Source organism: Mustela lutreola, chromosome 4 (assembly GCF_030435805.1).
Source record: "Mustela lutreola isolate mMusLut2 chromosome 4, mMusLut2.pri, whole genome shotgun sequence".
Lineage (NCBI taxonomy): Eukaryota > Metazoa > Chordata > Mammalia > Carnivora > Mustelidae > Mustela > Mustela lutreola.
The window spans coordinates 191,699,926-191,716,742 of record NC_081293.1 but is presented as its reverse complement, the minus strand read 5'-3'; the positions used below and the strand labels follow the sequence as shown (position 1 = coordinate 191,716,742).

At 37.0% G+C, this 16,817-nt stretch overlaps 1 protein-coding gene across 1 annotated transcript; it reads right to left on the bottom strand.

The window, feature by feature from the left end:
* Positions 1–2,085: 2,085 nt before the first annotated feature.
* LOC131830471 (olfactory receptor 2F1-like) lies at positions 2,086–3,021 on the bottom strand. Its single transcript, XM_059172704.1, has one exon. The coding sequence runs from the start codon at positions 3,019–3,021 to the stop codon at positions 2,086–2,088; it is 936 nt and encodes a 311-aa protein (XP_059028687.1).
* Between the last annotated feature and the right edge of the window lie 13,796 nt (positions 3,022–16,817).

The following is a 16,817-nucleotide window of genomic DNA, read 5'->3' as shown; positions in this document are numbered from 1 at the left end:
TTTCATATTCTTTGGGTAAATGCCCAGTAGTAGAATTACTGGATCATATGGTAGTTCCATTTTTAATTTTTTGAGGAACTTCCTGTTTTCCACAGCGGCTGCAGAGAATTAATTGTTTAGCAACTAATAAGAATACTATTTAGGAATATTATTACCAATATTATTACCAATAATATTATTTACCAATTATGTCTCCAGAAGCAGCTGGACCATGCTGGGTTCCACACGTGTGCAGTTGGACTTCATCCATGATGAAGATGTGATCAGATATATTTTCTAAGCAAGGCACCTTCTGCAGGTCAAAAGGCCAGGACCACTCAAATAATTTGCAGGATAAAGAAAAAATTGGACAGAATTACAGATTCAAGAGACTTCAAAAACATACTAAGTTGAAGAAAAATGGGCAAAACCAACTACAGTGACGAGGGGTGCTTCCTTGGGTCACAAAGTCATCAGAAATTCAGGAAAGTTATTGCTTCAGTGGTCAGGACAGTAGTTACTTTGGGAGAAAATGTGTGATGCTTGCGATGCGATGCATGGAGGGGCCTCCACAATAACTCGCAGCTCTGTTTTTTGACATGAATGGTTTATATAAGAAGGGTTGTCTTATCATAGTTCCCTCAGCTACACGTTTGTGTAGTGTGTTTTTCTGCCTCTGTGTTTTATTTTACAGTATAAAGTTAAAAAAGTTTTAAGTTCACTGTCGTGTGAAGAATAAAATGTAGGAAGCAGAGGCGCAGAGAGACCAGACTGATCATTTGTCTTGTCAATAAGTTTAATGGATTTTATTGGTGGAGGGGGTATAAAAGAAAGGAATTGAGAATTATTCTGAGTGTATATGGCTCCTTTTGCTATAACAGTGAAGGTGTATTAGAGCAAGAGGAAAGGATTAGCTTGGGATAGGTATTTGTCTTTCTCTAACTTACTTCACTTAATATTATGCTGTCTAGAGCCATCCATGTTGTGGCAAATGGCAAGATCTCTCTTTTTTATGGCTCTGGACAATTATTCTATCGCTAAGAATGCAACTCACATGATATAAGTGAAGGTATTAAGCAAGAAATTGGGTATATGTGTTTGGAACTCATGAGAAAGATCTTGTCTGTCTTGGAGCTAAAAAATATATAACAGATGGATATTGAGATATGAAGAGATCAGAGACTGACAGAGAGAGAGAGAGAGATCTATAGATAGATGTTGTGGCTCTGGAGCAGACATAATACAGGGATCTACAAAAGCCACACAACAGAGGGAAAAAATTCACTTTCTAGGACCCTAGGTGACTCAGTCACTTAAGTATCCAACTCTAGATTTCCACTCAGGCCATGATCTCAGTGTCCTGAGATCCAGCCCTGAGTTGTGGAGCCCAATGTGCTCCAGCTCAGTGTGGAGACTGCTGAAGATTCTCTCAGCAGATCCCTCTGCCCCTCCCCATGTGCACACTCTCTCTAAATAAAAAAGAAAAAAGTTTTCATTTTTAGTAATTGTAAATGGAGAGAAGTTTGCATAATGCTTGGCTCTATAATGGTGTCCTAAAACCTTTTTTAAATATAGTTGAATGTCTCTACCACCACTCTACCAAGTATTTTACATAGATTACCTAAAATATTCAAAATAGTCACACACACTGAATATTATTACTTCTTATATTTGAGGAAACTGGAAGTCAGAGATATTAAACACATACGGCAAAGCCACACTGGTGAGGGGGCGGGTCAACATGTATAGGATGGCTGTCTTTACTATGAGACTGTTCACTGTCACACTGCATTTCCTAGGAGCAAATGCAGAAGGAATAAGAAAAGGTAAGAGGGAATGTGAGGTCTAGAAGGACAGTTAACCCAGCAGACCCCAGTTTAATAACTGAAGTCTTTTTATTTATTTAATTTTTTTACTGTATGTATAATAGAACAGTAATACATCATCAAAGTATGGACTAATACGAAAAGTTGGTCTTCAGAAACGTGCTCACTGTGATCTACCTTATCAGCAAATCTGGGGTAAAGGGCATGCCAATCATTTCTTCTTTGTTTGAAATATTGCTGTTTGGGCTATTGGAAGGAAGGAAAAAAATGTTTTTAATCTTTACCTTTTTTTATTAAATTTTCCCAACAGTCTCCTCAGGGCACTCATTACTTCCTTGTTCCTCAAGCTGTAGATTAGGGGATTCAGCATTGGGGTCACCACCGCATAGAACAGGGCAACCATCTTCTCTTGCTCTGCTGAGGAGCCAGCAGAGGGTCTCAAGTATGTGAAGATGGCTGTTCCAAAGCACATGGAAACCACAGTGAGGTGGGAAGCACAGGTCTCAAACGCTTTGCAGCGTCCTTGGGCTGAGCGAATGTGCAGAATGGCAGTAACTATACGACCATAAGAGAAAAGAACTAGGAAGCAGGGAAGCATGATCACCAGAAATCCTGAGATAGCCACCATGACCTTGTTGAAGGAGATGTCCACACAGGTCAGCCTCAGCACAGCCAACATCTCACAGGCAAAGTGATTAATAACATTACGGCACAAGGGTAGCCGAAAGATGATGATCGTCTGCATCGTTGAATTCATGAAACCAGCCCCTACACAGCCGGCAGCCAGCCCCAGGCACAGCCCCCCGTGCATGATGACCGTGTAGTGCAGCGGATGGCACACCGCCACGTAGCGGTCATAGGCCATGGCTCCCAGCAGGAAGAATTCTGAGCTGCCCATCGCCAGGGAGATAAGCAGCTGGAGCACACAGCTGTGGAATGGGATGGACTTCCAGGCTGACAGGAAGTGAACGAGCATCTGTGGGACAGTGCTGTTGGTATAGCAGATGTCCACAAATGACAAGACACTGAGGAAAAAGTACATGGGTGTGTGCAGCTTGCTGTCCAGTCTGATGAGGAGGATGATGAGGAAGTTCCCCAGCACAGTCACCAGATACATGACCAGGAAAAGGACAAATAGGGACAGCTGGGTGTCCCAGCAGCTGGACAGCCCCAGCAGAATGAACTCACTCATCCATGTCTGGTTTTCTCTGCCCATGAGCCTCTGAGGACCAAATTCAAGTTATAAATCAATGAACACCAGATACTTAAGATGGGGTCTGATGAGATCATTCAGACCAAACAGCCATGCAACATTGCACTATGTGCTTTCCTGCTTTCCCAGATTCTATGTCTCCTTCAGGGTTTGGGACCACAATAGAACCCATTAATATGGGTCAGATTCAAGGAAGGAGAAAAACTCTTCTCCTTCCTTATATAGGAAATTTTTATGAAAATGCTTAGATTAGACATTCAAGATAAAATGATTAACTGTAAAACATGCCTCTTTATTTACAATCAGTTTCAAAGCATGAAGTTTGTTTACTTCTGTTGGATGCAAATATTTTCCTCCTCAGTGCCTCAAAATCTATATTGTATGGAGTCTAACAGGCATTAACTGGTTGTTTTTTTAATTAACTATTTTACTTCTGGAGTCTCTATTAAAATGAAATACTAAATTTCTACCCTTTTAAAATCAGAAATTTTAGGTTGCAAGTTAGGAGGTAGCAAATATAAAATAGATTTTTCAGTAGGAACAAATTGTCAAAATTATGTTTCAGGGTAGGGAAGTAAAGAATGAAGACTTGAGGCAATCAGCCTCTGTTTTGGTGAGAAATCTTCACCTGTTTGTCTGTTATCTGTGTGAGAGGGTAAGAGGAAAGAATCTGTAACATTATTTTCATCCTCCTATGGAAGAGCAGCATAGCACTGATAGGCAGGGTATGTCTGTGGAGAAACAAATCAAAGTCAAAGATGCATTAACTAGCTTCCCCAATAAATGAGAGGAGCTCAGATACTTGCCACACATATTCACCGATTAACCAAGACAAGATGGGAAACCGGCTGCATATTCTGCTGACTCTGTGTATCTTCTCAGTAGTGAGAGTTATGGTTTGGAGAGGATAGCGTGATGGAACATCATTAACTGGCATTAGCTCAGTGAAAAGACTGTTGACTATCTTTTCCTTTAATCTCCTCTTACTTTTATCTCCATCTGAAATATCTGACTATTTTCCCTCTTAGAAAACTGTTATATTCCATCCTTGTGCTAATGCTCTCTTTACCATAACTTACATGACCAGAAGGTAATACCTTAGTCTGCTTGATAACATCTCCAAGCTTTCTGATCTGCTGATGTATTAGTATTTCAGAAAGCTCAAAGTCTCCAGTATTCAGAATTTCTCTGTAGAATTCTTAATAATCTTATGTACATCTTATTCAATTCCCAAGTGGTTCCTAAAAAGCTCATGGACTACATAAAGTCCACTCTCAATTTCCCACATCCTCTAATTACTCTGTCCTTTGGATAGCGAAAGTGAAACTCATTCACGGCTGTCCCAAGGAGATATTATTTGCTTCCTGTCTGTGATCAGAAAGTGCCACTGAATATGTTATGAAAATCACAATGTGTGTTGAGGGCATTCATGACAGTAAGGTCAGCAAGGTGCCTGAGACGTTTGGATTAGCCAGCAGAGAAGTATATATGGGCATTTGCAGATGATAATCCTTCCTTTTACTTTTTTTTAAAATATTTTATTTATTTATTTGACAGACAGAGATCGCCAGTAGTGAGAGAGGAGGAAGCAAGCTTCCCGCTGAGCAGAGAGCTGGATGTGGGGCTCGATCCCAGGACCCTGAGATCATGACCTGAGCTGAAGGCAGAGGCTTTAACCCACTGAACCACCCAGGCGCCCCAATCCTTCCTTTTTCAATGATTAAATCAGACTTGATAAACCATACTCACTCCAAGAGATAATTTATGTAAGTGACAACACGAGGGAGAAATAGAAGTATGAAGTGTTCTTTAATTCTTTAGAATTTACTCCAGGGCTTCAAACGTTTAGTAAGTCACTTTGTATCATTTTCTGTCAAAGAAAGAGGAAACCGACCTCTTTATTCCTAATGAAAAAGGAAGTTGGGATACAAAAATATCAGGGCCAAAGTACTCATAATAAGGAGAGGAACAAGTGACTGTACAGGGAAAAAATCTGATTCTGGTACCATCAATGGATCTTGACCATTTACAGACATTTCATGAGCTAGTCCTGGGAAGGTGAACAGGGAGTCTCTGATGATGCGACATTATATGAAATAAGTCAGGTAAAGGAGCTTGACCAGCAGAAACTACAAGGAAAAACAAAACAAAATGAAAACCAACGAATGCTGGAGGTAGCTGATAAGTAATGTATTCTCAGACACCAAATTAGGACAATTTGTTTCAAAATATGATAATCTCATGGAGTTTGGAGTTTTTCACTTCTCAGAAACTAATAATTACTTAAGGGCTTGATTTTAAAATGTAGTAATGCCTGATTTTAGGTCATGAATTCCCCCTTAAAAGTCTAGGAAGGTATGGATTACAAATAGAAACACTCAGGGGCACCTGGGAGGCTCAGTTAGTTAAACGTCTGCTTTTAGCTCAGGTCATGATCTCAGGGTCCTGAGATCTAGCCTTGAATCCAGCTCCCTGCTCAGCAGGGAATCTGCTCTCTTTCTATCACCTGCTCATCCTTTCTCAAATAAGAAAATAAAATATTTTTTTAAAACAGAAACACTCATGGTTAGCATATCATGTTTCCGTATCATCTTCATGGTTTTTAAAGTGCCTCTCTATGGGAATGAATGAACTTCTTTGCCAATAAACATACATTTCCCAGTTCAATTCTCATTACCTAGTTTCTCCGTCTGTCTAAAGGGATCATACATTCAAGTTTATCCTAATTCACTGGAGGGAGGGAAATAGAAATGAGAGTGGAGTAAGTACATAAATCAATAGGAATGGGAATGATTTAGTAAAAAAAAGGAGGTTAAAAACAAAAGTTTAAAACATTTTTGAAAATTTGATATGCATATAAAAGTTTAAGCAGATTCAAAAGTAAGGTGGAGGTGTTGCAACCGATTTCACAGCAAGAATCCACCCACCCCCACTTTCTTATGCATACCGACACTGTTTGGGACAACAGAAAGTTTGAAGCCAGCTATCCAGATGAAATCACCTTCTGACCATTGGTCACTTAAAACCCGTCCCCTGGTGCAGGTTTCTAGGAGTGGGCTGGTGCTGGAGAATACAGAGTGGTGGATGGGGCACCATCTGTAGTAGCTAAGCCCGGTGCTTCCCACAGATGCAGCCAAAGCCCTGTGATACGTGCTGCATTTCTCAGAAATATCCGGAAGAACTTTCTCCACAGTTTGGCTACCCAAAATATGTTTTTTTTTTAATGTTATCTATATTCTTATGTTATCTATATCTATATAGATATATCATAATACTGTATGTTAACTACACCAGAATTTAAATTGAAAGCAATGCTTTTTCAAAAAAATTAATTATGCACACACACACACACACACACACACACACACACACATATATGTTTTTCTTTAAACCAGTTGCCAAAATGGGACATTTATCTCTCTAGTAACCAGACTCAATCCAATTGTCACTTGCACCAAGGAAGAAGTTGTGTGTGAAGGAAACAGAGGCGTCCTGACCGCGGTCCTAAGAAGCCAGCGGAGCACCTCTGAGTATGCCGACCTTACCTCCAGGACGGGAGGTGATCTTTGCCCCAGGAAGAGCAGGTCTGAGCAAGAGGTGGGATCTGGAAAAGTAATTCTCCTTTCCCTCAGAGAGACAATCTCTACAGGCCAATTATGCTGTCCTTGTTAGGCTTCTGTTACTTCTTCTCTGAATGGTGATTTCCTCACCTGAAACTCTCATTTTTTTAAAAGAATTTATGAATCAGAATTTAGTTTTTCCTAACCTAGAAACAGGAGAAGAGAATCCAAAGCTCCAGTTTCTCCTGGAGACATTCTCCCAATTCTGCTGAAGTTTTCTTTGAGAAATTACAACTTGCCCACGACTTTCTATCGATGTACTCAAGACTAAGGTCTTTGACCCCAAAGTGCCCAATTATTCACGGATTACCTGAGGGGCCCTACTAGCAAAAACGCCTGTAACACGATTCTCTTGTTGGTCAGATATTCTCTTCACAACTAATACCAAATATGGTGAGACTTTTCTCACTATCGGAAGGCTTTTAATTGGGCACTATCAAATTATTTAATTTGATAGTGTCTAGATGTCTGCTCCCACATTCTATAAATGCAACACAAATTTATGAGCCAGTTTGATCATCTCAAATTACATAAATTATGTGTTAATTCTATTGATAGACATTAAGCTGTTTCTAGTTTGTGGCACACATACGCATACACACACACACACACACACACACACACACACACACAGAGTCACACTCAGCCCTCTGTCATGTACATCCATTTCTGTTACCTAAAAGTGGAATAGCTGCATCACAGATCATACGCAAATCCGGCTTCAGCTAATGTTGTCAGTTCGTCAGAACAGTTGTATCAATTATATACCCATGAACTACATTTGTATGAGCACTTCCTTTGCTTTAACCTTTATCCTCAGATTGTCCGTCTTCATCATTGTAGCCATTCTGATGGGCCTGTAGTAGTATCTCATTGTGATTATATGCTACATTTCTCTGATGACTCATGAGGTTGTGCATATTTTTAAATATTTATTAGCCATTGAAAACTCATTTTTCTGAGGTGTGTGTTCAGTTTCTTGTCTGTTTTCCTATTGGGTTATCTTTTTCTTATTGATTTTAGTTCTTAGTATATATTTAATAGGAGTTTGTTGTTTATATGGATTACAAATATTTTCTCCCACACCGTGGCTTTTCATTCTCAAAATGGTACCTCTGATGAAGATATGCCCTTAACTTTAATGTAGATCTACTTATTGTTTTTCATATAGTTATTGCTTTTTTGTGTCTTGAGTGAGAAATGTTTGTGTATCCCAGATCATAAAGTTATTCTTCAATGTAATCTTTGGGAGCTTTAATACTTTACTTTTCACATTGAAAACAACAATATATCTGGAATGTAGGTCTGTGTATTTTATCAGACTGGAGGCTAAACTTATTGTTTTTCTATGTGGATATCCAATTTTATTGAGAGAACTTCTTTCCACACTGTTCTCCTGTGTTGCTGTAAATCAATTTTTGATTTCTGTGTCTAGGCTGATTTCTAGACTATTTTTTCTGACCCATTGGTCTGTTTGTCTGTCTACATTGCCTTAATTACTGTAACTTTATAATAAAGTTTCATTTTATCATAGTGTAAATCCTCGAACTTCTACATTTTTTTGACTATTCTTGGCCATGTAAATTTTCAATCTCATTCTAAAACTATCTTGAAAATTTTCAGGAAAAAAATTTGCTGAAATTTTAATTGGGATTTAACCTAAAAATAAATCTGGAGAGGAGCACCTGGCTGGCTCAGTCAGTAGAGCATGCAGCTCCTGACCTCAGGGTTGTGAGTTCAAGCCCCATGGTGGGTGCTGAGATTACTTAAAAATAAGATCTTTTTAAAAAAATATTTTCATGTGTGGTGTAAGGAAATGGTCCAATTTCATTTTTCTGCATGTGGCTGTCCAATTTTCCCAGCACCATTTATTGAAGAGGCTGTCTTTTTTCCATTGGACATTCTTTCCTGCTTTGTCGAAGATTAGTTGACCATAGAGTTGAGAGTCTATTTCTGGGCTCTCTATTTTGTTCCATTGATTTATGGGTCTGTTTTTGTGCCAGTACCATGCTGTCTTGATGATGACAGCTTTGTAATAGAGCTTGAAGTCCGGGATTGTGATGCCACCAACGTTGGCTTTCTTTTTCAATATCCCTTTGGCTATTCGAGGTCTTTTCTCGTTCCATATAAATTTTAGAATTATCTGTTCCATTTCTTTGAAAAAGAAGGATGGTACTTTGATAGGAATTGCATTAAATGTGTAGATTGCTTTAGGTAGCATAGACATTTTCACAATATTTATTCTTCCAATCCAGGAGCATGGAACATTTTTCCATTTCTTTGTGTCTTCCTCAATTTCTTTCATGAGTACTTTATAGTTTTCTGAGTATAGATTCTGTGTCTCTTTGGTTAGGTTTATTCCTAGGTATCTTATGGTTTTGGGTGCAATTGTAAATGGGATTGACTCCTTAATTTCTCTTTCTTCTGTCTTGCTGTTGGTGTAGAGAAATGCAACTGATTTCTGTGCATTGATTTTATATCCGGACACTTTACTGAATTCCTGTATAAGTTCTAGCAGTTTTGGAGTGGAGTCTTTTGGGTTTTCCACATACAGTATCATATCATCTGCGAAGAGTGATAATTTGACTTCTTCTTTGCTGATTTGGATGCCTTTAATTTCCTTTTGTTGTCTGATTGCTGAGGCTAGGACCTCTAGTACTATGTTGAATAGCAGTGGTGATAATGGACATCCCTGCCGTGTTCCTGACCTTAGCGGAAAAGCTTTCAGTTTTTCTCCATTGAGAATGATATTTGCGGTGGGTTTTTCATAGATGGCTTTGATGATATTGAGGTATGTGTCCTCTATCCCTACATTTTGAAGAGTTTTGATCAGGAAGGGATGCTGTACTTTGTCAAATGCTTTTTCAGCATCTATTGAGAGTATCATATGGTTCTTGTTCTTACTTTTATTGATGTGTTGTATCACATTGACTGATTTGCGGATGTTGAACCAACCTTGCAGCCCTGGAATAAATCCCACTTGGTCGTGGTGAATAATCTTTTTAATGTACTGTTGAATCCTATTGGCTAGTATTTTGTTGAGTATTTTCGCATCTGTGTTCATCAAGATCAAAAGCTTTTGCACAGCAAAGGAAACAGTTAACAAAATCAAAAGACAACTGACAGAATGGGAGAAGATATTTGCAAACGACATATCAGATAAAGGACTAGTGTCCAGAATCTACAAAGAACTTAGCAAACTCAACACCCAAAGAACAAATAATCCAATCAAGAAATGGGCAGAGGACATGAACAGACATTTCTGCAAAGAAGACATCCAGATGGCCAACAGACACATGAAAAAGTGCTCCATATCACTCGGCATCAGGGAAATACAAATCAAAACCACAATGCGATATCACCTCACACCAGTCAGAATGGCTAAAATCAACAAGTCAGGAAATGACAGATGCTGGCGAGGATGCGGAGAAAGGGGAACCCTCCTACACTGTTGGTGGGAATGCAAGCTGGTGCAACCTCTCTGGAAAACAGCATGGAGGTTCCTCAAAATGTTGAAAATAGAACTGCCCTATGACCCAGCAATTGCACTATTGGGTATTTACCCTAAAGATACAAACGTAGTGATCCAGAGGGGCACGTGTACTCAAATGTTTATAGCAGCAATGTCCACAATAGCCAAACTGTGGAAAGAACCTAGATGTCCATCAACAGATGAATGGATCAAGAAGATGTGGTATATATACACAATGGAATACTATGCAGCCATCAAAAGAAATGAAATCTTGCCATTTGCGACAACATGGATGGAACTAGAGCGTATCATGCTTAGCGAAATAAGTCAGGCAGAGAAAGACAACTATCATATGATCTCCCTGATATGAGGAAGTGGTGTTGCAACATGGGGGCTTAAGTGGGTACGAGAAGAATAAATGAAAGAAGATGGGATTGGGAGGGAGACAAACCATAAGTGACTCTTAATCTCACAAAACAAACTGAGGGTTGCTGGGGGGAGGGGGTTTGGGAGAAGGGGGTGGTATTATGGACATTGGGGAGGGTATGTGCTTTGGTGAGTGCTGTGAAGTGTGTAAACCTGGTGATTCACAGACCTGTACCCCTGGGGATAAAAATATATGTTTATAAAAAATAAAAATTATATTAAATGAAAAAAAAATAATTAATAAATAAGAAGTGAATTTTCTATGCTCTTGAGTATCCCAATCTATAAAAAAAGGCATGTTTTTCCATTTATTTAATATCTGCTCATTTTTTTTCTATGTAGCATTGTTATATAGCTCCGATTAGATTTATGCCCAGGTGTGAAGCTTTGAAAGTCTACTTTAATTAGTAACTTTTAAATTATATAAAAATATAATTGGATTTTATATATCAACTATGTATACATGAAATGACTTTTATGAATGACTGGTGCCATTTCTTCTTATATTTGGTAGAATTCACAGGTGAGGCCATGTGGCCCAAGTGCTCCATGGTAGAAAATTCTTAAATACAGATTTAAAGTTTTAAGTATCTAGGACTATTCTTTTTATTCATGTGTCCATTTGGGTAAGTTTATTTTTCCTAGAAATTTGTCTATTTAATCTAAATATTTATTTCTAAAATTTACTAGCCTACTCATATATGTCAACTAACTAGAATTTAAATAAAAACTTGAACTAAATAAAGTAAAATAAAATAGGGGCACCTGGGTGGCTCAGTCAGTTAAGCATCCAATTCTGGATTTTGGCTCAGGTCATGATATAGTGGTGAGATTGAGCCCCAGGTTGGGCTCCACGCTCAGCGCAGAGTCTGTTTGAGATTCTCTATTCCTCTTACTCTGCTCCTCCCCCTGCTCATGCACACATTAATCTATGCTCTCTCACTCTCTCAAATAACTAAATAAAAAGATTTTAGAAACAAATAAAATATAATAAAATTTACTAGCCTAAATTTGTTAATATCTGATTACATATTTTTAATGTATATAGATTCTGTAATGTCCCTCTTTCTTTCCTAACATTATTTATTCTTTCCATTTCTCTCTTTTTTATTAGTCTTAGTGATGGGTTATGTTTGCTATAAAATATTTTTAACATCACTTGGTTTAAGGAAAGCAAGAAAGAAGGGGTAGTTTCATCCCTTGGAAAGCATCATTTAATAGATAATAGGTAAAAGAAAAATATTTTCTCCTTTTTGAAGATAAATCTTAAAGATATAAAAGAAGTTAAACATCATTAAAAATTGTCCCAAAATATACATGGAGAGAATAAGAGAATACATAATCCTTCTGAACTATTTTTAGTATAGGACAGAAAATTATTAGGACACTAAAAGAACCATAGCTATTACGTGAGGACCATTTCTAAGGATTTTAGGAAACCTTAAAAATAGGATCACTTACATTGAAGATAGGAAAATGTTCTAAATTTCAAAACCAGAAAGAAATATATACGCCAAGAAAAAAAATATATCAAATATATATTATTATCAAATTCATCTTACCTTCTTTATCAAGAGAAATGCTGGACTGCTGAAAAGGGTTTGCGCAATGTCTTTTATGGCTTTGAAATTCAATACATTTCAGTAATGTATTTTATGGCTTTACTGGAAATTCTATCAAATATTAAAAGAACATATGCCTTCAAATTTGCATAAGACTTGCCAGAGAAAAGAAAACCAAGGGATCATGTTTTAATTCATTGTACAAGGTTAGGATGGCCATCATACCAATGTTGATGTGGAAAGTAAAAAGAAAGGAAAATTACACTTTGAGCAGACTCAGGAAAACAGGTAGAAAATTCTCAAAAAAAAAAAGCAAACTACATCTATTAATCTATGAAACCCCACCATAATGAAGTCGGTTTTATTCAGGAAGGAAAAGTTGGTTTCATATAAGAAAACAATTGATGTTATTAACTTCATTAATAAATTAAGAGAAGAGAAAAATATTATATGATACTAATAGATACAGAAAATAATTTAAATGTAACATCAACTCATGATTTTAAAAAGTAGAGAAGTTACTAATCTGATAAAATATACAGAGAGTAAACATAGTTATTGTGATTATTTTGAAAGTATTCCTTTTAAGTTCAGAAACAAAATAATAATGCTATTTATACTCTTCTCTACTTAACATTATATTGGTGATCCTAACCAATGCAAGAAGATAGTGGAAAAAATATAATAGTGTAAGGATTGAAAAGAAGTAACAATACTACTATTTTATTTGCAGATTATATAGTTTTATATGTAAAGCACCTAAAATAATCTATAGATAAATTATTACAATTAAAAAAGTAATTAGGCATAATTTTTAGATTAAATAAACCAATATCAAAAGTCATCGTGTATTTAGTTTCCAGTGATAATGGAATAACAGGGATTGTATTTTTTTCTCTTACCTTGAACAACTAGAAAACTGAACAAAATATATGAAGCCATGGTTTTCATCCATTGGACAACATGCAGTGCAAGACAGGGATCCCCAAGAGAAGAGAAACAAGTGAGGTGAGCTCCAGGTAACCATGTTCAGCACCTAGAGAGCTTCCAGGCCACAGGATGAGGAGAGGGAGTCAAACCAGAGCTTGCGGTCATCCTAAATTGAAAAGACAGTTCATAATTTGGGACAGAGTACTAAAGAGGAGATACATGAAAAGTTCCCTAATGTGGGGAAGGAAACAGACATTCATGAGGCCCAGAGAACTCCCATCAAAATCAACAAAAGCAGACCTACACCAAGATAGATTGTAATTAAATTTGCAAAATATAGTGATAAAGAAAAAATCTTGAAAGCAGTACGACAAAAGAAGTCATTAACTTAAAAGGAAAAAATCCATAAGGATAGCTAGAGATTTTTCAATAGAAATTTGGCAAGACAGAAGGAAGTGGTATGATATTTTCAAAGATTTGAACGTGAATATTGTGCAGGCAAGAATACTCAATCTGGCAAGGCTGTCATTCAGAATAGAAAGAGAGATAAAGAATTTCTCAGACAAAAACTAAAGTGCTTGGGTGGCTGAGTAGGTTAAGCCTCTGCCTTCAGATCAGGTCATGATCTCGGGGTCCTGGGATCGAGCCCTGCATCTGGCACTCTGCTCAGCAGGGAGCCTGCTTCTCCCTCTCTCTGCCTGCCTCTCTGCCTACTTGTGATCTCTCCCTCTCTGTCAATAAATAAATAAAATCTTAAAAAAAAACCAACAACAACACTAAAGGAGTTCATAACCACTAAACTAGCCCTGAAAGAAATATTAAAGGGGAGGGGTACCTGGGTGGCTCACTCAGTTAGGCATCAGACTCTTGATTTCAGTTCAGCTAATGATGTCAGGGTTGTAAGATCAAGCCCTGCATTGGGCTGTGCCCTGAGTGTGGAGCCTGCTTAAGATTTTCTTTCTCCCTCTCTCTCTGCCCTGACACCCTGCTCATGCTCTCTCTCTCTTTCAGAAGGAAGGAAGAAATGTTAAAGACACCTCTTTGAATGGAAAGGAGAAACCAAAAGTAACAGTGTAAAAGTAGGAAACACAAAAGCAGTAAAAAGGAATATATATTTTTTAAAAAATTAGTCAAGGAACTCACACACACAAAAAGGATATAAAAAATAATGAAACATACATAAATGTGGGGAGGAGAAAAGAATGGGCTCAAACTTAAATGACCATCCACTTAATATAGGCGGATATTTGCAGAAGAGATTATATACAACCCTAATGGTAACCACATATCAAAAACTAATAAACGTGCAAAGAATAAAGAGGAAGAAATCCAAATATATCACTAAAGAAAATAAGCAAAACATGAAAGAGAGAAATACAAGAAAGGATCAGAGACAATCTCCAGAAACAACCACAAAACAAGCAATAAAATGGCAACAAATACATATCTATCAATGATTACTTTGAATGTAAATGGACTAAATGCTCCAGTTAAAAGTCATAGGGTATCAGAATGGATAAACAAACAAGATCCATCTTTAAGAATTTACCCAAGAAAAAAATCAAAGTATGTATCCACAAAGAGACCTATACATATACCAGTTTAATCCAAAATTGTCAAAATCTGGAAATAACATGAATATCTATCAACTGGTGAATGAATAAACAGATTGTGGTACAACCACACCACTTGGCAATAAAAAAGACATGAGGGGCACCCAGGTGGCTCAGTCAGTTGAGCATCCCTCTCTTGATTCTGGCTCAGGTCGTGATAATCAGGATCACAAGATGGAGCCCCACATCAGGCTCTGTGCTTAGCTCCGAGTGTGCCTGAGATTCTCTCTCTTCCTCTGCCCCTCCCCCCGGCAAGCACTCACTCTCTCTTTCTCTCTCTCTCTCTCAAAAAAAAAAAAAAAATAATAATAATAAATAATAAAATCTTAAAAAAAAAAAACAACCATACTGCTGTATACAGCAGTAAGCATGAGTCTTGATAGTATTGCTACGAGTGAAAGAAGATAGGCACAAAAGGTTCATCAATGTTATTGTATTTTTTTTAACATACTGAAAAAGGCAAAATTACAGGCACAGAAATGAGATTAACAGTTTTCTAGGGCTGGGGGTGAGAAGAGTGCATTGATCACAAACTAGAAAAAGGAAACTTCTGGAAACATTCTATATCTCGTTTATGGTTGTTATAAACTTATGTCACTATATACTTTAATGAATTTTGCTATATGTAAAATATACATCAAGAAACATGATTTTAAGAAAGAAAAATGATAAAGGACAAATGAAATAATAGTAGAATGAAAAAAGGATATAAACAAATTCAGTAGACATTCAAAGGAAAATAAACAAAACTATGAATATATTTGTGATAATAAATTTGAAATCATAAATCAAAGGATAAATTTCTGTTAAAATATAACTTAACCAAAAGCTGATGGAATATAAAATATCCTGAAAAAAATCCTAAAGTCTGAGAGAAATAAAACCTATATTAAAGGTATTCCCTCAAAAGTAAGCTACGTGGGTGTGTTCCATCAAATTTCCATAAAACAATTATTTCAATCATACTGCACTCTGGAGCTAAAGTGTGTAATTGTGCATTACAAAAGCATAGAGAGATGAGGTAGTAAGAAAATATAACCAAACCCATGCTTTGCTTGGAATGCATGTGCCCTGAAATGGGACTTTTTATCCTGAAGGGATGCCTTTTTCTACTTTGAACAAAGATCATGTTATCTTACGAACTATAAGCCCTGTTATCAACCTTCTACCAACAGTGGAAAGTTGGGTCACATGATGTCTACAATTATTCCATGTCTATAACCCATAAGTTTATGACAATCTATCAAATTATCATCTTTGCATGAAGTGGCACTTCTTCCTAATTTCTATATGCATGTGTCATTCAATCATGCCCTTTCCTTTAAAAAAAATAAGAAAAATCAAGAAATGTAGGGGATTTGTTCAGTCACACTGCCTCCTTCCTCTTAAGTGTCTTCTTATGGACCTCTAAGTGCTCACAGATTACCACAAATCTGACTTTCACTTGATGTCTAGCAAGAGTACTTAGCATTCAGTAAGTGCACATGGAGAGTTCTTACATAGTACTTATAAAATACCTAAATAATAGTTAGATAGTGCTAAATACTTATGATAGCCCTTAGCACAATGGCATCTCTGTAAAATTGCATGTGATGAAAATTTATTTTAAAGACATTTTCTTATCTATAAGACCTTTCTTATCTTTAAGAGACCTTATTTTAAGCTTCAGTAATTTTACAGAAAATAAAATACCAATCAAATTAAATTCTTTGTAGTCTTTCCAAATTCCTTCCTGATATTGGTTTCCTCATATTTTGAGTGGGAATAATAATGCCAGCTCTCCCTACCTTAGTGGATAAAGTATAAAGGAATGGGACTGTAACAGTCATGGCAATAATCTTTCTTGAAGATGAGAATGTTATGGGCTGACTTGGGCCCCCTCCAAATTCATATGTTGAAATCTTAATTCCCAAAAAACTCAGAATGTGACTATATCAGGAAGCGGGGTTTTCAAAGAGGTAATTAAGTTAAAATAAGATCATTAATGTGGACCCTGTTCTAGTATGACTGGTGTCCTTATAAGAAGTGATTAAGAAACAGACACACAGGGAGGGAAGACCATGTGAAGACAAAGGGAAAAGAAACCCACCTACAGAAAGGACAGAAGCCTCATAAGAAATCAACCCTGACCACACTGATCTCAGCCTTCTAGAATCCAGAATTAGAAGAAAATATA

What these genes read in the sequence shown, in the direction of transcription:
- LOC131830471 (XM_059172704.1), bottom strand. Translation starts at nt 3,021, where the DNA reads ATGGGCAGAGAAAACCAGACATGGATGAGTGAGTTCATTCTGCTGGGG.